This window comes from Vanellus vanellus (genome assembly GCF_965231255.1).
Source record: "Vanellus vanellus genome assembly, chromosome: 5".
NCBI lineage: Eukaryota > Metazoa > Chordata > Aves > Charadriiformes > Charadriidae > Vanellus > Vanellus vanellus.
In genome coordinates this window covers 81,629,188-81,655,064 of record NC_138910.1, presented here as the reverse complement: position 1 = coordinate 81,655,064, position 25,877 = coordinate 81,629,188, and the positions used below count along the sequence as shown (strand labels likewise).

Sequence of the window (25,877 nt, the reverse complement as noted above, 5' to 3'; positions counted from 1 at the left end):
GTGGCCACTTTGCTGCATCCCGAATTATCCCACCCTGGGAAGGAAGGCAGGGTCTGCCAGACTGCCCTACGGCTCCTTCATCATAGAATCACGGAATGATTTGGGCTGCAAGGAACCTTGAAGACCATCCAGTGCCACCCCCTGCCCCGGGCAGGGCCACCTCCCCCCAGCCCAGGTCGCTCCCAGCCCCATCCAACCCGGCCTTGAACACCTCCAGGGATGGGGCAGCCACAGCTTCTCGGGGCACCCTGCGCCGGGGGCTCACCGCCCCAACGGGCAACAATTTCTTCCTAATATCCAATTTAAATCTCCCCTCTTTCAGTGTAAAACTGTCCCCCATCATCCCATGGCTCCCATCCCTGACCCAGAGTCCCTCCCCAGCTCTCCTGGAGCCCCTTTAGGCACTGGAAGGGGCTCTGAGGTCTCCCCGCAGCCTTCTCTTCTCCAGGCTGACCCCCCCACCTCTCCCAGCCTGTCAATCTGGTGTTTGAATCCCCTTCCAACACCCGGTAGAACACCATGGGTTCTTTGGCCCCAGCTGACAGACATTAAAGCATATATAAGGTTACTAAGACTTGCTAGGAGTAGGTAAGCATCCAACAGGTAAACAGTCTCTAAAGAAAAAAAAAAAAAAAAGATCAAGATATCAATCTTTTTTGTTAATTATCTTAAAGCTTTACATTCATAACGTATCATGGACATTTCTGTTGCGTTTCAGAACCCCAGGCAGATGTGAAATCCCAGCACAGTTCTCTCTGCCAAAAAACCTAGTTTATATATTCACCCAGCTTTATGCAGCTGCAGCCTTTATCCGGGGTGCGATGTGTTACTGTAGGAACGTGCAGCAGAGCAAGGCAGGTTCTCAACCCAGGAACCCTTAGAATTATAGACCGGCTGCGCTATGGGAAATAACTAAAGTATTATATTCACCCGCTGTTACAAACGAGTTAAATTGTTTCTAAATCATTCTGTGGAAGTTGCATCCTCAAAGTAAAATCTGTGGAATTCGGTAAACGTTTCTGTTTAAGTAAAACACATGTTTCAGATAACTCACAGTGTGTGCTCAGGGACATTCTGCAATATTTAAAGACTGCATCATTTCGGAAGACTGTTTAAACGCAGTAAATCATAAGTATATTATTCACTGCTTGCGGAATAGATGCATCATTTAATATCAAAAGAGCTACTTTCTATCAGCTAAAAAATAGGATTAGAGATAGGTCTCTTTTAGTCCATCTATTCCTTCTCTCTAAACCAGTACGTAAAATGCAAGAATATGTTTTCTGATATGGTACTGCCCACGTGCCTTCTGCCGTGGGGCATTTCAACATTAACGAGGTTTTCCACAAACCTGAGAAGCCCGCTTAAGAGGAGCAGCTGCTCTGGCACTCACCGATTCGTTTGACCAACAAAATCCAGGGATTCACACGGAAATGAGAATGCCCAAATATTTCAGAGTACAATACATCAACCAGTTTGCTGAAATCTCACATTCTAACCGAGAAGCGCTCGTGAGAAATGCCGGGAAAGCGGTGCAGGGACGCCTGTGATATAGTTCCCATCGTCTATGGAAAGGTTAGAGGATGCGGAAGGCGGGCAGAGACACTCCCCCTATGAGCTGCTGCTGCTTCGGTGCTGACCCTTTCTCCTGCCCGGGGGTTTGCGGTGCCGAGGGATGAGCCCCATCTCGCAGGCACGGTTGGCAGTCCTTCTGGGGGATGCTCGCGGCTGTACGCGATTCCTGGGCTCCGAGGGACCGGTGGCCTTGGCGTCGGTGGGTTCTCGTTATACGTAGTCAGTTATGGGATTGTAAATGGCATTGGCATTTGTCATATGTCAGTGTACACTGTGTCGGACCTACAGCCTGGGAACCAGCACACCTCTGAGACGCGGGGAAAGCTCTTTTCAGCACAGCACTAACTTCCCACGGTTACTGTTATCTTAGAAAGATAGTTATGGTTCTTTATAGCTCTGGCATCTGTTTATTAAATAGCAATACAGATAAAACGCATGACCATCTCAGTCCACGTCCTCAAGACATCTCCCCATCTCACTCACGCAGTGGTACCCGACGCCGGGCGGGCGGTGGGGGAAGCCTGGCAGGGGGTGGGCGGGGTGCACGGGCTGGAAATGTCCGCTCTGAAGGCTGGCCGGGGGCAGCCATCCATATATCTAAATGTTGTTCTTCGTCTACAGACCTGATTTAGGCCTGTGCTCCCAAATTACGGCAGGGAATCGGGTGTTTGCGTGTCTAGCTTGTAAGACAGTAAGCGTGACTCCATTCGTCACAGTGCAGATCTTCCCGCCCGCAGCCCTGCAGGTCATGGTGAAGCTGCTCTAGAAGACCGTGCATGTAAGGACGCGTTCCGGTTGAGAAAAGAGAAGCGGGAGATTCCAGAATGTGATTCATTAGCAGAAAGAGAGCAGTCTTTGTTTTTATTTATCACAGAAGGGTATGTTTTATGTGAAGGTTTTATCAGCCAGAATTGGCTGACTACAGTAATTCTTACGGGAATAAATATGCATATATCCATCTAGATGAGATGTGTAGCCATGTGCAGAGATTTAAAATGTATATATAACTCCGTATCTATAACTTCAGGGAGGGTCCCAAGTCTGTGCAGAATATAAAAGAGCCTACAGCTACAGCTGGTTGGGAAGGATCTGACAAACTTGGGTTGTTAAGGGAGGGAAGGCTTGGGGGAATAGGGGACTTGTCAGAAAATGCCTATTTGAAATCTCCGTGAATATGTCAGTTTTAAAGAAATTCAAATAAAAGCCTGTTGAGTTTTGAGTGGAAAAAAAAAAAATACTGGCTATCTTCCAGGCTACCCGTCTCATTCCAGGCAACACTTCTTTTCTTGTCTTTTCACTGTCTGAATTTCTCACCAAATGGAAATTTCAGTGTCTTGCCAGCTGCATCTAGATTATCTGTGCAGCATGGACGTTTTGATGCAGTTGCCAGCGATATCTCCAGCTAGGGAGGAAAACTGACATCCAGAGATAATACAGGATCAGCCATTTCCTAATTCTGACCCTAATGTTTAAAGGCGTATCTTTGCATCTTTATCTTTCCCTTATTATATACCAGTTGCAAGGCTGAGTCTACCAAACTGGTTTGGGGTTTTTTTTTTAAACTGGTTTTGGTCCTTCTTTAAACTTTCCAGACGAGCTCTTAAGCATGCCATCCGGCAGCCCAAGAAATACTCTAAGATGTGTTTTTTCTTCTAATAGTCTCTTGTGGGTTAAAGAAAAGACAACAAAAATGTCTAGGTAAAAACACGATAGTTGAGCCAAGCCCATGTCCTTCAAAGAGCGCGGTCATAACAGGTTTACGGAGCAGCTCTGAAGAACTAAACAAATATTGCTCCCAGGAGCGGTGCCGTCTTGGGTTTAACCCGCTTTTGTGCTGGACTCTACAATTATTGGAGACAGAGCTTCCTCGGAATACGAAATGCTTTTGGAGGGCCAAGTACACCAGTGAGGGCAGCGGAGCGGTCCCTGAGCATTCAGGGTGGCTTAAACGGACTTTGACGATGAGCAGACAGAGGTCGTTCGCTTGTGGAGTTGAGAGTGATGAATAAAACAAAGATGTTTTGCTCAGAGCCGGACCGGAGCTGAGAGTCCAGGCTGTAGCCTTTATATTCTAGACTCAAGCCACTTGCACAGTGTCCTGCTCCACCGTCCCCTTGGCTGCTAATGCGAATTTGTGACCTGAATACCAACATTTAAAAATAAACCATGGCTCGTCAAGGATATAGGGCGATCCACAGTGTGAGTGTGGCAGGACCGGGAGTTTGTTTCTCTGAGCAGCAGGTCTTCGTGTGAACCTCACACCGGGTTAGGACACACTCATGATAGGTGGAAGGAAACACGTTAAGAGCTCAGGCCCAATTTACCGTATGCTGCTCCATTAATGCGGCAAGGTTTACAAGGAAAAATTCAGTTTGTAGACGTTCCTGTGCTTTGTGGCACCTGTTCCTGTACATGATTTTCATTAAGTCCAGATTTTAACCGAGCCTCTGAATTTTACAGTGCCGCAAAAAAACTGTGGAGCCATCTGGTTGAAGTTTTTAAAGATGGGTTTCATTAAGGTGAAAGTTTTGCAAAATATTTCACCATTTTTCAGCTGCTGAGTCAGACATTTCCATAAGAAAACGCTGTTGGCATTAGGCAGCAGAAGACTAACCCAAGGGATGAGTGGCAGCCGGCTCCCTCCCACCCACCCGCCCCCACGTTGTACCCCGCTGTGATGGGTGACGGTGGGTGATGCTGGGACAGTCAGCGATGCCTGTCCTTCCGAACACCGAGACGAAATGATTGACCTTGACATCTTTTGTATGTCCTTCTTCTCATCTTCGAGGTACATGTCTCAGCTTGCATTTCTCTCTCAATCATAGTCCGCAGTGGCAGGGATGCATCTCTTCGGGGGAAAAAAAAAAAAAAGATGATAGAACTTACCCTTCTTAATATCTCTGATTGCAACAGAAATGATTGCCTACCATTCAGCCCCCTTATTCAACACGCACAGTATATAAAACTACACTGAATGAGTTTTCTGCCAAACTGAGGCAATTCAGAGAACAACTCGGTTTTGAAAGCTCAAGAGCATGTTCCCGCGAATGAAGGGGGTATGGATTTTATAATAGGAAAACAGCGAGTCATTTGAATAGTCTGCAGTAAATTGTCAAAGCAAAGCAGTCTGGTTATAGAGACGTCTCAGGAATAAGCAGCGCCTGTGATGTTGTTTGTAAGGGTTCCACACCCACAGTCTCCGATGTGCCCCCCCGCCACGTACTGTCCCGTTTCGTCTTCCATTTTAAACGAAGAATGCGCTGCGTTTTACAAAGAGGTACGAATCCTCAGCCTGTTAAATGCAGATTATCACTATCCGGGTCTCATTCAGTTATTCAGAATGTTCCTTTTGTGGCAGCTTGAAGGATTTTAGGAGTTACGGGTTATGTGCAGTATAAACGAGGAAAAAAATTAATTGGTTTTGGAGCAAAATGTATCTTTCTCCCACGTGTCTCAAAGACTATCAGAGGCGGTTTTAAAGGCATCCAGGTCCACCTCTGTCTTCCCAAAAGCACAGCTCTTTAGACAGGCATGACGTGGGGTATATGCTCAAAACAAAGCACCCTTAATTCTCAGCGAGCTTAGAAAAAGGGAAAGGTGAAAAGCTTTCATCACTGCCTGCCAAACTTTGTCTACTACCTGGAGGGGGGGAAAAAAAATAAAAAAAATAAATATATATAAAATTTCCCCTTCTGTTACCATTTCTTTTAAGAATATGACATCCATAACTACTTTGAAAGTTGCTAACGTTCCTGCCAAGTGCCACGTACTGTTTTCTGTCTTTGCCTTCCTAAATCCTGATTTTGAGTCAAAAATCAATGGCAGAAAGAAATTGCCCATTGCCTGCCTGGGAAACGCTTCTGACAGTCTGTGTGTGCTGCTTGCTCAGGAACAGGGGGACGCACGCGACGGCGCGTTTATCTGACTGCCACCCACAAACATAGCGCTCCGCGGAGAAGTGCTGAGCCGCGGCTCACCTACAACGTTGATCGCTGAGAATACGAAGGAACTTTTTCTGGGTGCTCTCTGTTTTCTGTTTCGAAGTGCATTTTAGTGGTGAGCGTAGTGGGTTTCTACTGAAGAGACCCAAATTCCTGCCTTCACACGGGTGATGGGAAAGGGGGTGGAAAATAACACACGGAAGAGAGTTTGTGCAGCTGCCCTCGGCCCCCGAGGGCTCAGCGGCCGGCGCAGGGTCAGCACGCCGCTGCGGTTGCGGGGCCCGTGGCGGCGCGAGCGAGAGCGCAGTGCTTGAGCATCTTCCCTCAACGCTCGTGCAAACCTTCGTGCACATACTGCTTAGGAAACACATCTGTGGAGGTAAACTTATTTTTCACCAGCGCGTTTCCTTGCATCCGCGTTGCATCTCTCCGGTCGGAGCCAGTGGTCGTCCCCAGGCGAGGGACGGAGAGGGCACGGTGACACTAAGCATCTGCACGGCACAACGTGTTCAAAAGGTGCAGCAAGTGGGACACCCGTCCTGAGGATAATGCACTCCACGTGCTCTTCCCCTACCATTAATCAGCATTAATTGGGAAGGGGCCTCCCACAGAGGCACCAACACTTTCTGCTTTTTTTTTTTTTTCTCTCTTTTGCTATCTCTGCCAAAATCTCGTATTAATTGATAGAGCTTTTCAAAGCCAGGAGTCTTAACGGGAGTTCCCTGCCTAAAGCTCCCGGTCAGCTTTGAAAAAGCTCCACTGTTGTTGGTTTGGTGTCTTTTTTTTCCTCTCTTCTGCATAATAACGTATGCAAAGCTGAGCCATAATGTCTCCAAAATCCTCTGGATTAAGCTGAAAAGGGGAAGGCTGGTGCATGGAAAGCCTCAGCTGCAGAGGAGAAGCAGCGCTGGCCAGGGGCATGGCGGGGGGAGGTCTGCGAAGGGGCCCTCACCGGCCCCGCGGCTCGGGGAGCCCCAGCAGAAAGCCAACCCAAAACCCCCCTGGAGGTGAGGGGGTTCAGCCCCGTAGGTAGCTGCGAAAGCCGGGAGTCTTCCCGAGGGCCATGCCAGCTCCTGTGGCATTCCCTTACCAGAAACGCCCCAAATAATTCATCATAGCGAGCAGCGAATAAAGATCAAACTGAGTGACACGTTCTAACACGACACTCTCGGTCAAAAGGGCGGAAAACTGGAAGTACTTTGGAAAGAAGAAAATCTGCACATGAAGGAAAAGTAACAAATACTTGATTAGATTATACGCGCTTTCTGTGTGTTTTGTGGATGCACTTTACATGGTGTTGGTTAAGTTCTCATAGAATCGTAGAACCGTAGACTGGTTTGGGTTGGAAAGGACCTCAAAGCCCATCTCGTTGGGCAGGGACACCTCCCACCAGCCCAGGTTGCTCCAGTCCCGTCCAGCCTGGCCTCCTAGCTCACAACTGGTGGACCCCAGAATTAAAGCAAGAGCTTAAAAGCAACAGCTTGCGTCCCTGCACGAGCAAGAGGCCCTCTGCCTCGCAGGATGAAACCCCGTCAAGGATAGAGGAGGATGTCTATGAAATCCGTACGCCCACATCAGTGTTGTATAACACTCACATGCAGAAGACCTATTTAAATTCACCGCGATGAAGACTCCATAGTCACACAGAAAAGGGGGTGAGGACTACACAGTCACAAAACCCGTTTAAAATAAGCCATCGTTTCTAGAGTCACTCAACAGATTTACCGGGTTTATAAACTTCTCTTCACTTTCTCCTGGAGTCGACATCTTGCAAGAACGGATAACTGTAGGCACAGCCGCGGTGGTTGGGCAGCTGAGTAAGAATAGCTACAGGTGTCATTGGCGCGTGAAAAAGGAAAAAGTAAGTTGTTGGGAGGAACAAATCTGTTTTGCTGCGTGCTGCTGGGAAAGGGGTTTGTTATTCTCAGAAATTTAAGCATATGCTAATGACAAAAGGGAGAAACTGTATTTTTATAGTGTGCACGATGGACTTGTTCCTGGGAAGCACGGTCTGTTTCCCGGAGCCTCCCGCACTGCGCAGCCGCCAAATTATCTTAATGGGGGGCGAGGTGACAGGAGATGGATGCCTTCCCCCTGAGTCAGCCTCTGATAAAGACACATCGCTTAGCTGCGAGATGACAAACTATATGTTCAAAGTGACAAATCATTTAATTAAAATTTACAAGCGGTTAAATACTGTTTGACCCAAAGGGAGGCAGTTACCATGAATCAATTTTGGAGGAGGAACTCGGCTTTTCAGCAAATCGATCGCTCACAGCTACAGTACCTGGACACTCTCCGCATTTCTTATGTGCGGAGGGCCCTTTTGCTGGCTGCGGTAGAGTCTGGTTCAGAAAAGATCTCAATCAAGTTGAAAAGTAGTAACAATTTTACCCAGGCAGTGTTTGAACATTCTCAAGTTTCATGAATAGTTAATGTCACGTCAAGCGTTCAAGAAAAATGCTCTTGTATCTTAAGAGCAAATAGCTCAGATTTTGATGAGTTATGTTTTTTCATCGCCTATACGGGCCGGTGGAAATTGCAATCATCTTTCATGGAAAGGGTCAGCGGTTTTTATTATAGGAAAGTAAGGGTGGCCATTGCATTTACTAACTAATGTAGTAAACGTAAAATTGCCAGGGTAGCACGCAGCTTTATTTATGCTGCTGAGCACATAATGTGCGAGTAGTTTCATAAAAATATATATCAGAGGAATTTCACATGCCAGCAAGATGTAGATCTCTTTTATGTATATGACTTATCCAGTGTCCTTCTATTTAAGACGTACCCCGTTACAAAGAACAAGATCAAGCAGTATTGACATACCAGGCAAACTCCAGAGATGATGCCGGTCTAGTCAGTTACAATTCAGGGTGGCACTATACTTTAACTCTTCTGGAATTCGTAAACAGTTTGACTTTTTGTTATTTATTTCATCCACCACCTTATTATGATGAAAGCTCTACTGATGATTGGTTGATTGGCTATTAGCGCAGTTCAGCAGGAAGACTTTCATGGGTTTATTTTTTTTTTAATATACCTATAAAACGAGAGCAATATATACACTATGCAGAAATATGACCAAGAGAAAGCCCAAAGAAATGCTTAAGAAAATCATCAGAATAGCTGAATAAAAAAACGCATCTTTAGGAATCATCTGACAACTACCCCGCTGGAAGATTTGTTTAAAGGTTGTCAGCTCCTCCAGCAAAAAAGTTCCTTTCTCATACACAGTCACCAAAAAAAAAAGGCAAGAAATCATGTACTAACCTGCTTAACTCAATATCCTGTGTCAAGATCAGAAGAATGATGTTGAAACTGTCCAGAAACTGTAAAGTTCAGTGTAAAAAATTATCGTTCACAATGCTATATGACATTGCCTCAATGTAGCAGAACCAACAAAATCTTCATGATATATGAGAACTATCAAAGGTTGCCACTGAATACATAGATTTAATATGCTGCTTAATTCAAGAGCTTATTTACAATGTCACACTTCATTTTGAGAAAAACGATTCTGACAAGCAATCATTTAAAATATAGAAAGAATGTTTTACAAAAGGTCAGAAGTACAAATATTTTACATATTAACTACTAATAAATTCATTTCCTCTAAAAGTTAGAAGGATCAGCAAATGTCTTCAAAGCTATTTGCAATATTTCAGCCAAGACCCAACCTCTAATTACCAATGTAAGTTGTAAATAATTGTCAAGTATGCAGATGAGCCAAAAATTCTATCAAATTAAAGCAATTAGCTCCCAAGTCAAATTTTTCTGTCGCATTAAAAAGCTTTTCCTTTTCTCAAATGTGACACTTACAAATGAGGGCAACATTGTCAGAGAAGCAGTTATTGTAGGCTGCCAAAATTATGTGCATAAGTACCTGATAGCACACGCCACGCATATTCCTTTCAAAACACCCTGTGTTTCTCAGCATTTGACTTTATAATTCCAGAGTTTTGTTGAAGCATCACGCTTCTGAATTGGGCGAATTTATCAAACTTGAGCCCTTGCAGGCGACTCAAAAATTACACACTTGGTATGGAAAGCTGAGCGTGGTTATCTGTCATGGAGAGTCACGGTTCTTGGCTCCTCTTGGTTCTTCTTCACTGAAGAACCTTTCCAGACCGCAAAGTTCAGGATAGAGATGGGTCCCCCAAGTGACGTACTACAACACGAGGACGGGGGAGTGGGAATGGGTGCCTGGCTTGCTTGTCCCAGTGCTTTCCCTAGTGCTTTTCTAGTCTTCTTCTCAATGTCCTCTTAACCGAAGCTGTGTTTACCATGTCCAGTGGAAGAACATGACCCATTCTCCTCTGTTTCATTTTAGACTTCCATGCAGAACCCAACATCAGCCTGTTCTAGACTGGATGTCTTTACCCTCTGCATATTTTTTTTCTATTTAATTTTAAGCTAAACAAGTGATTATTGTTTTGTTGATTGTTATTGCTACAGGTGATAACAAAATCTGGGCTAGATGTGTACTGCAGATACGTAGGTAAGGGGATAGTCCCAGCCTGGAACACATCACATCTGAAACCAGCAATATGAGCAGAAAACTGAATAATATCATGAAATAATTTCATTATTTGTTTGTTTTTTTCCTGCAACTTTCCCATAAAACGATCCCTTTCTGTTGCCGTCCCCCTCTACAGTGGTTGCTATGTCACACCTCCAGACAAGACAAAAGCATTTAGACTCCAAAATACAAGCTGGTTTTGTGGTTTCCTTTACCTGGACTGTGCCAAGAGCAATGCAGGTGGAGCACACCTCCGGAGTGGAGCACATACATGGGAGGACAGGGGTTTTACGGGGTGAGGGACACTCTGGTAAGACCTGTAATTGAAAGCTACAGTATGCCTCTTCAGACATAGAACTCATAGAATCACAGAATGGTTTGGGTTGGAAGGGACCTTAAAGATCATCTCGTTCCACCCCCTGCCCCGGGCAGGGACACCTCCCCCCAGCCCAGGTTGCTCCCAGCCCCGTCCAACCCGGCCTTGAACGCCTCCAGGGATGGGGCAGCCACAGCTTCTCGGGGCAACCTGTGCCAAGGGCTCACCACCTTCATTGTGAAAAATTTCTTCCTAATATATTTTCTCCCCTCTTTCAATTTAAAGCCATTACCCCTTTTCCTGTCACTACATGCCTTTGTAAAAAGTCTCTCTCCAGCTTTCTTGTAGGCGCCCTTCAGATCCTGGAAAGCTGCTATAAGGTCTCCCCAGAGCCTTCTCTTCTCCAGGCTGAACAACCCCAACTCTCTCAGCCTGTCTTTATAGCAGAGGTGCTCCAGCCCTCTGATCATTTTTGTGGCCTCCTCTGGACCTGCTCCAACAGGTCCATGTCCTTCTTAAGTTGAGGGCTCCAGAGCTGGACACAATATTCCAGGTGCGGTGTCATGAGAGCGGAGCAGAGGGGCAGAATCCCCTCCCTCGCCCTGCTGGCCACACTTTCTTTTGGTGCAGCCCAGGATACGGTTGGGTCACGTTGAGCTTCTTATCCACCAGCACCCCCATGTCCTTCTCAGGGCTGCTCTCCATCCATTCTCTGACGAGCCTGCATTTATGCTTGGGATTGCCCTGACCGAGGTGCAGGACCCTGCACTTGGCCTGGTTGAACTTCATGAGGTTCACATGGGCCCATCTCTCCAGCCTGGCCAGGTCCCTCTGGATGACATCCCTTCCCTCCAGTGTGTCAACCAGTCTGCTCAGCTTGGTGTCATCGGCAAATTTGATGAGGGTGTGTTCCGTCCCACTGTCCATGTTGCCAACAAAGATGTCAAATAGTACCACTCCCAGTACCGACTCCTGAGGAACACCGCTTGTCACTGCTCACCACTTGGACATGGAGCCACTGACTGCAGTGACCAGGCGGTCAGGCCCCCCGACGCCCATCGCTCGATGGAGGAGGCCCATCTATTAGAGTAAAAAGATGCAACACCGCGTCATTGATTGCAGCACCATGTTGTCGGTCAGCCAGGTGACACAGTCGTTATAATTTTTATTTCAGTACTATGCGATATGTGTTCCAGCCCACAAAGCACTAAGCACAGTATTAATGGAAACATCTGCAATTAGGCGGGATTTTGGGGCGTGAGGAGGGCAGGGCAGGATTTTGGGCCTGGATTTGTTTTTTTGCCTAGAGGTGCCTACAGACAGATTGCATTTCTGAAGCCAACCTTGCAGCCTTGCCCACGTAACCAAGCAGGGGAGACAGCAATATGATAATCTCTGACTTTTATTAGAATTCCGAGTTGGAATTTTCACCATTTCATGGACTGTATTAATTAAATAGACCTTATTTTGCTAACGAAATCCTAGACAGTGATTCTAGCTCATTGATACCTAGTAGTAGATCATATAACTCTGCCTATCAAGCTATGCTGGGTTTGCATTTAGTCACCTTTTCTCGTATCTGCTCCAAAAAGGCGGGCTGGATCTGATTCCAGAAAGCGCTCTTTGCTTGGCCTTTGGGCTAAGTAATAACTTTTATTTGAAGGCAAAGTTATCTGAGTCACTGGAGATAACCTCACCAGAGAGATTACTGATGCAATAAAACACAAAATAATATACCGAAAAATCTTTACTTTTTTTTTTTTTTTTTTTAAATAATCCTTGGGTAAATTATTTTTAGCACATCTAAAGAAGGAGAGGAAAGCTGGGCAGACTCAAAGCAAATGGAAGCCGCGTTTTCTTTCGAGCCGTAGAAACAACAGTGCCCTTTAACTTATTAACAGCTCTAATGTGGGAACATTAGTGATAATTATAGCCCATCAAGGTCTGATCCCGCAAAGAAACGGGTTAAAACTGCAAGTTTATGTAAAGTACTCGAATATGGTGGTTTTCCTATTATGCGAAGAGAAAGAAGAGAAAGAGGAGGGAGGCTAGAAGACGGTGCTTAGTCTAACGCCGTGAAACCACGCACGAGCCGTGCCTGTGGAAACAGGGCAGCGCGACCCGGGAGGAGGCAGAGCTCATCCAAAGATAATTTTATCCTGGGAATGAGAAAATTCCTGCCCGTTCACAAGCGCAGCTGTAGAGAAACCTTCCACTGATTGCTCCCACTGGAAGGCAAGTAACCGCTTTTAAGACAGATCTTAAAATATTTATGAGGGAAATCACAAGCCACGGCGCAACAGCAGAGCTGGGTTTGATAAGCCGAGAGGCGTATGCTAATTATAGGTTCCACAGCCACCTTCGTTTTTCTGCAAGAATTAAAGACCTGTTTAAGGTTTTCTGCAGGGTTTGCATCCCACGGGCATGTCCTTCAGCCATCGGAGAGAACCGAGAGCCGATTTCTGGGAGAGGGGAAGGGAGCCGCAGCCCCGCGCTGGGCTGGGGAGCCGCCGCCAGGACCTGCCGGCGCAGGGGGCTGAGCTTTGTCTCTGCCGTGAGCTGCCCTCCTTTCCCTCCTGCGGAACCCGCTTCCGGAAGGAAATCCAATGTTGCAGTCACCGCTAATTATGGTGCGTTCCCGGATTGTTTTGGTTTTTTTTTAAGGCCCAAAGAGAACATCCAGAAAGGTCTCTTCCTGCAGCCAAAAGAAGTTGGTGTCTAGTGTTATTTTTAACACATATTCATACACGCTGCTCTTAAAACTCTGCAGTGATGCAGATGCTCGCCCTTCCCATGCAACTCTGGGCTGAGTTGGCCTTTGTAGCCATTCTGGGTCCTGCCTGCCGAAGGTCTGACCTGTTGGTCTTGTTCTACCCGCTACAGACACAAGCAGATCGTGCCCTCAACCTTGCTTGGATCCCATGGTTGTTACTGGGACGCCCTCTCCTCCTCGGGTTTCGAACTGTCCTGCCACTCCGAGCCGTCCTCCTCGGTGAGGCGTTCTCCTTGTTCTTCTCTGGGCTGTGTCCGCTCAGTCTGTGCAGCGCCCGAGGTGACCCCCCCGGGCGGACGCAGCCCCCCCGTGCCAAGGAGGGCAACGGCACTGCTTCACAGGCTGCACTTCTGTTTACACACCCCAGAAACATATTTGGCCTTTCCTGGGAAGGTGGCACAGGAGATCCACTGGGATGGCAGCTGCTTCTCTGAGGCAGTGTCACAGGGTCAGTTCTTGCTCTTCCAGTACATGGGCAGTTGGCTATTTTTGTTGAAGAGCAGATTTTTTTCTGAATTATTGAATTACTTTTCTTTTCTGGTCAAAAGCTTTTTCTCAGTCACTACGTTTATTTTGCATTTTCACGTGCCCTCTGCAATGCATTGCTGCTCCTCCTCCTCACCCCACATCCAACTCCGAGGTTCTATCATTAAAATCCCAGCTTGGGTCCCCCGGGGACAGTGCCTGCCTTGCTGGTCAGCTCTTGGGGACCTGGGGGAGGTGGTTTGGGGTTGTCGGCGACTGGGCACACGCTGCCGCTTGTTCTGAAGAGCCGTGTTCAGGCTCCGTCTGCTTTGCCGGGCAGCGGGATGCTGGCGCGGTGCCGTCCATTACCTGCTCGGCTTTCGCCTCTGGACCAGGCACTCAGCCGGTTTCTCTCGTCACCTTTGGTGGGTAAAGGCAGGGATGAGGTGGTGATCCTGTTCATCCCAGGACTGGGGCTGGTGTCTCCTCCACCTGTTAAGAGTCACAGAATCATAGAATCACAGAATGGTTTAGGTTGGAAAGGACCTTGAAGATCACTGAGTTCCAACCCCCCTGCCATAGGCAGGGCCACCTCCCCCCAGACCAGGTTGCCCACGGCCACGTCCAGCCTGGCCTTGAGCACCTCCAGGGATGGGGCCTCAACAGCCTCTCTGGGCAACCTGTCCCAGTGCCGCGCCACCCGCACAGGGAAAAACTTCTTCCTAATGTTCAATCTGAACCTGCCCTCTTCCAGTTTAAAGCCATTCCCCCTCGTCCTATCGCTACATGCCCCAGTAAAAAGCCCTTCCCCAGCTCTCCTGTAGGCCCCCTTTGGGTACTGGAAGGCAGCAATAAGGTCTCCCCGGAGCCTTCTCTTCTCCAGGCTGAACAGCCCCAACTCTCTCAGCCTCTCCTCATAGGAGAGGTGCTCCAGCCCTCGGATCACCCTCGTGGCTCTCCTCTGGACACGCTCCAGCAGGTCCACGTCCTTCTTCTGTTGGGGACTGCAGAGCTGGAGGCAGTACTGGAGTGCTGCATCTCAGGCCTCCGAGGCTGGTGCACACCTGCAGCTCTGAACTTCCTGAAGGTTGCTTTATTTGTTCCAGTGAGACTGCGCTCCTCAGCCGCACAGAGAAATTGGAGATAACTTGAGTATAAAGGACGATACATAAAGCCATTTTTTTATTCTGTCCTCTCACAGTAATTTTCCTCATAAATAGTTCTTGGGATTATGAAATACTCCTTGCAGTGGAAAGCGGGCACGTCAGGGCGCTCTGCGGTCAGTGCCCGCTTCGTTTCTCCTCTTCACGTTTTAGCAGGATCCTTTCCCTTTGCATTACTTAATGGAAGGTTTTTTCATTTGATGTGATCAAGTTTATCTGTGTCTAAGCGCAATTCCATTAAAGATATACTGTACAAGAATAGGTAAGGGTTCAAATTTGGTTTTGTTTTCGCAGCTGCAGCACAAGCATGTCAGCAGTACCTGAAGGACGAGAGGGAGCCCGCTTTGTTCTGAGCACCACTATTTTTCCGCTTTTATGATAGCCAGCGACGTTTGCTTGAGGAAATAACTCGATAGACAGCAGCGTGTGGGGAATCTATTATTTACACTGATTATCTACAAAACAGGCTTTTGTGTTCGGGCTGCTATTGTTAAGAGTTTCTCCAAATCACCAACGCCCATTTTTCGCGCGGTACCTGAATCCGCTGTAAATACAGAAATTTGGAGTAGCACAAAGGGCGCGTGCCTGGCCCCCACTGAAAAGCCCCCACTTACAAACACTACTGAGTAAGAACAACAGCAAAAGCATATAATTAGAGTGAGCAATAACTACAGGGAGTTTTAGGTACCACTGTGTGATAATTGCCTGTAAATGGGGACTTTTCTATCGGCAACCATACGCTGAAATTTAAAATGGGAGTTTGGAAACAAATCACACCTAGGTAATAAAGTTTTAACAATACCTTTTTGTTGTGGAAACAGTAGCAATATAAAGTGCTTACATTCAAATCTATTCAAATGCTGTAGTTTGGGTTGTGTCATGTTTTTTTAACAACTGGAGGGTGCACGTATGCTGAATAGAAAATTTTAATAGCTTCTGTAGGTCTCTGACTATCGTATCACTGTCAGTTAGATGCTGAACTCCTTCAAAACGCACGTTGACACTGAGGACCATCGCAATTCCTTTGGCACATGAAGTAAAAACGTCCAAACTCGAGGGTTTTGAGTTATCCGGATCTCGTGCCTCGGTGTAAGATATCCCATGGGCCTCCCTTCTTGGAGAGGATTTTTTTTCTGGTATCTTAAATACTCTTCAACACTAGCATCCATTTCAGTAGAGTTAAAAGGTTATCTTACCCTCTCTCAATTAAGTTACCCAAATTTTGACAATCCACCCGTAACTTCACGTATGATCAAATCACTGTGATTTGTTAAAGTATAAATTCGCAGGGAAATTTACTCACCATTTATAAGTTTGAGAAATTGGAGATGTCTGTTCCTCTAAAATGACACCCGTTTTTTCTTTTCCATTAGATGATGTGCTGTGAACAATAACAGTCAGATTTAAACCTGGATATCTATGGGAAGAGTCAGTGACAATTTGGAAGATCAGGAGTGAGATTTTGGAAGCTGACAGGAAGGACGAATGAGTTTTAGGAAAAAACACTACAATTTTAGGGTTCCGTTTGTTAGCCCAGCTTTTGGAAGTGGGAGAGGGGCTGCTGAGAGGTGGTTGACTCAGTCACAGTCAACGCAGTCACACTGGGGAAGAGCAGACAGGGGATGGCAAAAATCCGAAAGGTGACGGGACTCAACGACCCTGTGGCACTGCGACCCCCATGGAGCGCGGCTGCTCCTGGCGGTCCCCACCAAAGCTGTCCCCAGCCCCAGCGCCGCGTTCACAACTCGCCCAAAATATGTGGCTAGATCTTTCACCGCATCCTCTTCGGCCTGAGCACGGGATGCTCCCCTTAGAACAGGGAGCAATTCTGTTGGCGAGGTAGCACGGCGCCGGTGAGCCGACAGCGGGGTCGGGGTGCCTCCGTACCCACACCTCACACACTCAGGGGCCTCCACCCAGGGCTTCGGAGAAGTTGCTGACTTTGGAAATGCTTTGTTGCGGAGAGAGCTATTGGAGAGCAGAAATTAAGCCACTTTAAAACCTTTTGCACATAGTTAACAACCTCCATCAGCGACGGTTTTGCCTTCTCTATGAGCTTAATGAAATGCAGCTGTTACGTGTTCACTAAGCAGGTCTAGTTTGAACAACTGCAAAATGTGTCTGGCATGCCCCATCACATTAATAAGCAAGCAAAAATCATCTTACTTAAAATTTACATTACTGTGTGTATTTTTAGCTGGTTTTAAATTAGTACTTCACCGTTCGTAATGATAAGCATGAGTTATTTGTCGGTGTGTGCGTGGGTGGAACGGGAAGGGTGACTCTGCCTCTGCCGCCTCCCTGGACGTCGTGTCTCCACAGCCAGGGAACCCAAATTCCCGGGCAAAGGTCCCCACAATTACGAAATGACAATGCTGGGTGGCTGAGCTAGTTATCACCTTTTGATTGCTTCGCTTGCTTTTTGGCCCTATAAATATCATATTTTATCTTTAACTCAGTCGGAATCGGTATCAAGGACCAGTTTCAAATTAGATACAGAACATACCACAACTGGGGTCTTTACGACTGAAACAAGAAACGCTTCTTTCTTCTTTTATGTGCGTACGCAGAGATACGTGCGAACACACCCAGGGACAGTATCTCACTTTAAAACATTGCTGGTGGCGTATCTGTCTCAAGGATTTAAAATACTAAGCTTTAATATTTTAGTGCAACAAATAGTTGTTTTTTTACTTCTGCAGTTCAAGCAATAGTCTTTTCTTCTCTGCATTCCTATTTCAACACTCAAAAAATTCTGCATTATTCATTTAAATTAGAAATAAGAAACAAATCAGCGTAAGCCGTTCGTTTTACGGTTTCTGCAGCTGACAGCAGCCTTGTGTGAATGCTGATGAACAGGACCTGACAGTACCTCTCTCTCATCAATTCCATCGGTCTATTGGGGGCTCATCTTCCGCATCTTTCTGCCACATCTCAGAGAATGACAAAGCCACTCTTTTAAGGACCTCGCGGTTTTTGGCTTCATCCTCCACAGCTCTGTCTCAGAATAAGCTGAAGAAGTTGCATAAATCCATCCGGGCAGAGTTAGCTCATGGACAACTTTTGCAATATTTCCTGTCTTCTTTCTCAAGGATTTTGAGATATATCGGTCTCAGTAGTGCGAAGTGACTCCTGGCTAGAAAATACATAAAAGCAAAACTCCACCCGAAATTGCACCCACGCGACCCAGAGAAGGGCTGCACAGGCATTACCAGAGCAAAAGCTGGCTGGTCCCTGCACTAGCGCATTCCTTGGAGGTGATGCTGTAGGAGGTGGTGTCCCCCGACACGTTCCTCCCGTGTTCCCGGTATAATCCTCGTCCCTGCGGTTTGGTGAGCGCGGACTGGGGAGACAAATGAGCACTGGGCAGAGGCGAGGACACCTCCAGAGGCGTTGAGCGACCTCGTCTAGCACTGCGTTAGACTCGGTAAAAATGTTTTGCAGTGCCCCGTGAGCCATCACTTACCATGCGTTTGCCTTTCCCCAGAGCCGGGGCTGCGTAGCTCTGCACCGATCTCCTCACTTGACCTTCTTCGCCGGCATAAGCAAAACATTTCGACCATGCATCATTTATAAAATAACATCTCTTGCAAATGTACGCCTATATTTAAAATACAGGCATTTTGCATTTCAAATGCGCTCTGGGGATGTTGGCCTGTGCAGTGCCGCACATTTCTCTCTCATTAAAAAGAATTTCAGTGGTTCATACCAGTAACAGAGGAACATCAGCCTGGAGAGGACCTTCTGAGTCACCGCGTCCAGCTCTCAGCTACCACAGACGTGGCCCAAACGCATTTCAACATTACTTAAATTATCAGCATTTTCCAAGTGTTGTTATCATGGTCAAAGCTGTGTTTAATCAAAGTCTCCATCTGGCACAGACATCAAAAGGGCCTCCTCGTTCAGATTTATCTATTTAACTTCACTCGTGAATTTTCCATCACTGTAAATCTCCTCTCTCGGGCGCGTAGCCTCGGGGATGATTACATTTGCATAAGACTAAACAAAACGGTGTCTTCGCTGATTCATTTTTACACAAGATTTTAAGGTTTTGTTCTCCCAAGGTCAAGCTTTCTGCAATCCCGCCTGGCCTCCGAGGCACAAAGTGAGGTTTCTCTTCTTGACGAACCGTCCCTTGGTCCAGCCACGCGCAAGCCGGTCCTCTCCAGGCAGATCACCTCTCCTACCACAAGCCCTTGCTTTCTCATTCAGTCTTCTGCAGACTGTTGACCCGCTCCTCCAAAGCCATAAATCCTCAGCCAACCTCAAGTGTAACGATATTTAGAGATGTTGTCTGCAGGATTCCACTGAGCCTTCAGAGTCCCATTATCTTACAATCTTTTCTTTTAAAAAAAAAAAACCCACTTTTGACAGCCCGGGCTTTTCATCTTTTTTTTCTTACTGCTTTGACCTTGAGTTAGTTTATTTCTTCCTTCTCTGTATATTTTAAATGTTGCACAAAACCTATTTATTAAGGCTTCCCTATAATAAATAATTAACCTGAATATAGTTAAATGAAATGCTTATTAACATCTCTCTGCATAATCCATTTAACAGAATTAGTCTTGCTTATTCAGACAATCTAAAGAGGTCTGTGCTTTTGTCTACAAGGCATCAGCATTAAAGCTGATAATTATTTCCGGTTAATGCAGTCCTCGGTGTTAGGAAATGTTGGTTTGCACGTTTCAGCATAGTACTTTTCCTAATCTCTTTTATTAATTACAGAGTGATACAATATTACTTTGTTCCTTTCTATTCACCACCAGGAGAGATGCCTGAATATAATCCTATCTGTGCTAAGAGTGTGCTTAAATATTTTCGCAACTGCTAACTGTTATAAAACATTAGGATTATGTAGAATAATCAGTAAATTAGAAAAAAAAGGAGAGCTTGATAAGAGCACGTGGGCTTCAAAGGCACGTACAAAAGCTGGTTGTGCCCTGGCGGCAGCGGGGGACACGGCCAGTGCTGACCTTAGCGGGGGTTTCTCCTTTGGCAGGACTGACGCCCTGTAAATGACTCCCAGGAAAGATGCTCGATGCAGTCTTGTCAAAAGTGAGAGGCGGACACACTTTTCTCGATAACTAATAACGCCGGGACTTACAAAGCAAAGAGGGGAATAGGAGCAGAAACCTTCTCCGCGAGTCCCCGTCCCTGCTGCAGTGACAGCGCCCGCTCGCACACATCTACCGCTAATTTTAATGTGTTATCACAGAATCATAGAGTGGTTTGGGTTGGAAGGGACCTTGAAGACCATCCAGTGCCACCCCCTGCCCTGGGCAGGGCCACCTCCCCCCAGCCCAGGTTGCTCCCAGCCCCGTCCAACCCGGCCTTGACCACCTCCAGGGATGGGGCAGCCACAGCTCCTCGGGGCACCCTGCGCCGGTGTCCCAGTTCCATGCTGCCGCCTGCCTGGCGCCGCCTCACCCCCTGCCCTGCCCGACCAGAGGAGGACTCTCCCCCCCGAAATATTACAGCCGTTTCCTCTGGTCATACAGGGACAGCAACCGATGGCTTGAGTGAAACACTGACAGCCAAACATCGTTGGTGGGACCATCAGCGCCCAGTAACCCTGCGCCCAGCCACAGGGCGCCCCTTCTCCGTTAGCAAGAGAGTAAATTATTATCCATCAATGACTGAAGCTGATGTATTTTAAACTTATTGCAGCTTCTAAACCCTAGGTCATCTTGTATTTCAAACATCAGGCTTCTCATCAAGCTCATTTTAACCTTCTTCTAGATGGAAATTCACTTTCTTTTAAGGTACCACTGCCACAGCTCTGAACTGAATTTGCACTGCCACATCAGCCCCAGGGGAGTCGAACAATTTGACCTCCTTCAGGTCGTTATCCAGACATTGTTGTGGACGAGAATCTTTAGACAGCTGAATACCTCTCTGCAGCCCAAGCGCTGTTCTCCTGCCCATCGCTGCGTACCAAAAGCTTCAAGCGCTGTAAAATCAGTTATAAACAGAGCGCTACATTATAGCGGTGGGGATGGGCATTATGGGAAAGCTCGGGATAGCTGCAGATGTAATCAGGGAGTCAAACAATTCATGCTTTTATTTGATGCCTAATCATACATACCTCCACCATTATCTCACTGTACAAATATTAAGACTGCAAGTGTGTGCGTCTGTATAAAACAATGACAGTCAATGCTGATTGTAGCGGGGGAAGAAAAGAATCCGTGAGTTTTACGCTATTTTTCAAGCCCTTAAACCTTTTCATTTGTTCCTAAGCTGAGGTTTTCATTCTGACACGAAGAACCTTCAAAAAAATCCCTATGAAAATTAACCAGTCCAAGTGCAAAACGACCTCGCGTAGTATTGCACAGCAATGAGAATGAAACAAGGACTACGTAGCACTTAGCAAACCCAATTATTCATTCTAGATGGGTGACTAAGCAGACCATACGAAGAGCTTTTCAATTTTAAAAGTAAACTTGTTTACTTTTTAAAGTTTGTAAGACACCACAAAAGAGCTGCGGAATTTTATTAATATTTGGGAACAAAATTTTCTTTTGCCAGCAAAGCAGTCAGGGAAAAGTTAATCAAAGTACCGAGGTGAAAAAGAAAAGGACTGCAGAAGCTTGTTGAATTTCCAGGAATTTTTAAGAGCACCAAGCTCTTATTTTGGTTTTTTTTTTTTATCCCAAATGCCACCGCGGGTCTGACTAAGTGAAACTCTTCCAGGCAGGTGCGAACCAGCAGACCCTGGTGCCAGCACGCTCCCACCAGTTCACCCTCTTTAAAGGACTCTGAGAAACGCAAAAGGCGTGAGAGGGGCTGGAGAATAATTTTAAATTTCGGCTCGCGCTCTTTCAGAGCGTCAGTCGCAGCGCCCCTGGGAGCGAGGCAGCACAGCTGGATTTCATCCTTTACTGCCATGCCGAAGACGGGTTGAAAGACACTCAGAGAGTTTATGAAATGGTTTTTCTTGAACTGAAATGTTGTTTGTCAGAGCCAGCCGTAGCACCGAGACCCTCCTCGGGGTGAGTGTGGGACCAAACAGGGCTGTATGTGGTCCGTGGACCAGCAAAACCAGCCCCCGCGCTCATTCGGCATCCCTGGACCACGTGAACTCAGCCCTCGGGGCAGTTTATTCAAACCCAGTAGGGTCCGGTCACTTAAACTGGTCCAGATTTGCTTCTCCTTCAGGTTTCTTTCCCATCAAATGCTTCTGCTTAGCCAGCTTTAGGAACCATACCTCTTTTCTATTATCTACCCAAGTCTGGGTACTTTTCCCCCATTAATTCACCTCGTACCTTTGTGCTGAAACAATCCAGATATGATTTAATAAGCTTTAGAAAGATAGTACTGGTTCATATGCAGGAAATCAGATTTACATAATTTTCCACTCGCTTTTATAGCCACCGTAGTTCAAATTATCTTTACGTTGGGGAAACTCTTTTAATATGATAAAATGAAATACCACCTACGCTATGCTTCAGCTTGCTAGCCTGGCTTTTGTAATAAATTAAATGTTGATTTGTCATACTGACTTATCACGGAAAGTTCCTTTTTAATGAGAAGAGAAGAGAAGAGCAGCGCGCGCCCTGTCCTGCGGTTAGTCATGGTTATAAGTCACTAAACTAAGCTTTAAAATCAAGCTTCGTCTTGTAATTTATTTTATTACCTGAGCTTTTACGCGGGGGCAGGGGGGAATGAATGATTTTTGATTTTAATCACATACTCTGCGCCTAATAAAATATCATACGTTGAAAATGGACCCGGCGGCACGCAGCACGGATGTCTGTGCGGAAAGCAAAAGGACGTTTATGTTTTAGTGTTCAGACTGAACAAGACTTGAAATTCAGGAGACCGTGTCCTGCAGAAGCAAACCAGATTTGGCGAAAACCACGGGTTTGCTTTATTTTCTTGGGTGATTGCAGTACTGTGTCCTGCTCCTCCAGACGGGCTGTGATTTTAGGGAAATCCCTCTGTTGCTTTATTATGGTTGTTCATCTTGGGGGGGTCCATGCAAGCCAGACGCCAGATACCGACCCCACCGCACAAGGTCCCGCTCTCCTGCCTGGGCCCCATCTTGCCCGCCCTGTGCAACCCTCCTGGGCATGTGTCTGCCATCGCGGATGCGTCACTTCTCCTCTCCGCTGCCCAGAAGGGAAGCACGCGAGGATTCGGTGACGATTGCTTACTCCGAAGCCCTGCGAGCGCCATACCCTGGTGCCTCCCTGCCTGAGGTGGACTTGGCACTGGCGAGGGGCCGCGGTGCTGCCGGGCAAGGTGGTGGGACGAGGTTTGGCTTGGCCCCAGGGAAACCGTCTTCGGCACCGCCGGTACCTGTTCTATGTCGCCCTCTCCCATGTACCTGCCGAGCTGTTGGCTGAAGTCTCCTCTTTGGACCATCTCTTGGTGGTCTTGGTCTAGAGAGCCCCATACCTTGAGGACACCGCGGGACAGCAGCTTAACAGGGTGGAAGGAGAGCTCCTGCAGAGGAGGCGGGATCCTCCACGTGGCATCCAACCCCGGGCTCCCAGGCGACCTCTCCTCTTCGTTCACTCATGGCTCGTGTGTTTTTCAAAGTAGCCACCTTAGCGGTCTCCCCCTTTCGCAGCGCAGCCTGTGGGTTGAGCATCCCCAGCTCGCTCAAGACGGGTGATCAGGAATGAGCTTGGGAACGTCTGCTCCCCTCCGGCCCTTGGGACACCTCTGTCCTCCGCGAGGGAAAGGCCTCGAGCACCGGGACGTGGGCACCAAGCTGGCTCAGCCTCGCTCGGCATCCACCAGCGGGTCTCCAGCCGTGCTTCTGGCAGACGTTGGGTCCGGTTAGTCAAAAAAGCAAATTCTGCAACTTGTGTCTAAAGAAAGTGCCATTGGCGTAAGCAACGCCTGCTCGTAGCAACGGCACCCGATACCAGACTGGCGCAGATATTATGTTTCAGAATAATTTGTAGTGTATTCATAGTTTTGCTGGAAAGCAAAACCTTTGATACCAGTGGTCGACCCAAGAGCACAGGATGGTTGACCCAAGAGCACAGGATGCCGCGTATGCCTCTAAGCAGTCCGGGTTGATCACACAAAAGAAAAATATTTGATTTGAGAGAAAATTCGTGCAGCAATCTGCTGGCCAAAGCGTGCCCGCAGTGTTTATTTAGCAGCCGACGATCCCAATAACGTTGTCCCGATAGCTTCGGCCCGGCGCAGGGTGAGGTGACAGGTCCTTTCCCTTCCTCCCACCTGTGGCTTTTCGGGGCCAAAATCGCGGGTTTCTGCCCGGGTCGGTCCCCGCCGCAGTCAGGACAGCCGGCGGGCAGCCCGCTCACCACCGCTGCAAGGGGGGGTCTCCTCACTTGTTCCTCCACACTGTTTTCTTATATTTTAACTCTTTTTTGCATGCACTTACTGTAATATTTACTTAGGAATTTGAGAAAGACTTTGTGTTAAAGCAAGTAAATACAATTTCTTCAAAGAGACTGAAAGTAAATATGAATGTCTTTGGCTAAGCAAGACTGCCAAACTTTGGCTTCTAAAGTCAGGCGGAAAATGAGTTGTTTTTCCAACAGAGCTAAATATATTCACCTCTCATTGATTTCAGTGGAGGTCTTAATGCTCAGTAACTTAAAAACAGATAAATTATTCAGATGTTTAAACATGCAGCGTTCATCTGATGTTAAGTACTCACATTTTTAAATGCTTGCCTTAATAATGATTTATCCTCTTTAAAACAAAAAGCCGTATTTGCCGAGCGGTGTAGCGGGAGGGCTCGGCTATTTCTGCAGCATTTGCTCCCGTTTTCAGAGGAATGTCTTTGCTGCCCTCACGGTTGTCTTAGAAGAACTGATGAAAACTGAGAATCTGGAGGTCTAAGAGTGGAAATTTTCACTTAACCTCTTCTTCTTCTTCTTCTTCTCTTTGCAGCTCCCAGTACAGCCCAGTACGGGATCACCGGTGACGCCGAAGTCCTCTTCTCCTGCTGGTACCTTGTGTTGACACTGTCCTCCCTCACCAGCATATTCTACCTGAAGAACATCATTCTGCACTAAGTGTAAAGACCCATAAAAGGCTTTTAAGGATTCTCTGAAAGTGCTGATGACTGGATCCAATCTGGTAGAGTTTGTTAAAAGCAGCGTGGGATATAATCAGCAGTGCTTACATGGGGATGATCGCCTTCTGTAGAATTGCTCATTATGTAAATACTTTAATTCTACTCCTTTTTTTGATTAGCTGCATTACCTTGTGAAGCAGTACACATTGTCCTTTTTTAAGACGTGAAAGCTCTGAAATTACTTTTAGAGGATATTAATCGTGATTTCATGTTTGTAATCTACAAGTTTTCAAAAGCATTCAGTCATGGTCTGCTGAGTCGCAGACCGTAGTTTACAAAAAAAAAAAAAAAAAAAAAGAATATTGCAGTAAAAATGTGCTTCTTTAAGGCTGCAATACAAATATTCAGTTCCCTTCTTAAATAGCATTCTATCCACATTTACACAGAAATATTTTTTCTTTTTTTGATAAAAAAAAAGTCAAATAATATTGCCTTCAAAATATTTCTTCAAAAATATTACACATATCTAGATTTTCTTCTAGCATGATATTCAGGTTTCAAGAATGAGCCTTGTACCTTGTATTATAACTGCATTGTGCAGTACCGCTTTCTGGTTTCTTTCCTTTTTTCCTGCAAATTCCGCATGGGTGTGCCTTCATAAAACACTACTTTCCTCTTCCTCTCCAACAAATCTGGAACGTGTTTTGGGAAATGCTAAAGCATCCTTTTGAGCGTAAGAGATCTCTAGTCGAGGACAAAGGTGCTATTGGCTAAAAGGAGAACCTCCTCTCCCACCTCCCGGCGGTCATCGAACTGCTGCAGACTAAAGTTAGCGGTTTTAGGCAATCGGTCGAGGACAGCACCAACTCCATCTTATGTTTCCCACCTACCACCACTAACCAGTAGGTCATCTCTGTAAAAACGAGTTTTCCCATTATGAAACAGGATGCAAATTACTTCGAGGCATCTTTTGAGTGTAGGAACGGTTCCCATAGTCATTCTAAATCAAAATTCCTAAACGGCTGTAAATGTGAGAAGCTGGATAGACCCTTTTGTATTACCGGCAAAACCTATGTGAATCGGTATTTTTCTTGCACTTAATTTTGTACCGGTTTGGCT

The 25,877-nt window shown here is 46.6% G+C and overlaps 1 protein-coding gene across 1 annotated transcript in view; it reads left to right on the top strand.

Moving 5' to 3' along the window:
* The window catches only part of NEGR1 (neuronal growth regulator 1), a 307,482-nt gene extending 282,655 nt beyond the window's left edge, over window positions 1-24,827 (top strand). Inside the window, exon 7 of the mRNA XM_082483897.1 lies at window positions 24,632-24,827. Within this exon, the coding sequence (XP_082340023.1) occupies window positions 24,632-24,756 (125 nt within the window). The 3' untranslated portion in view covers window positions 24,757-24,827. The remainder of the gene's footprint in view (window positions 1-24,631) is intronic.
* Window positions 24,828-25,877: the final 1,050 nt, after the last annotated feature.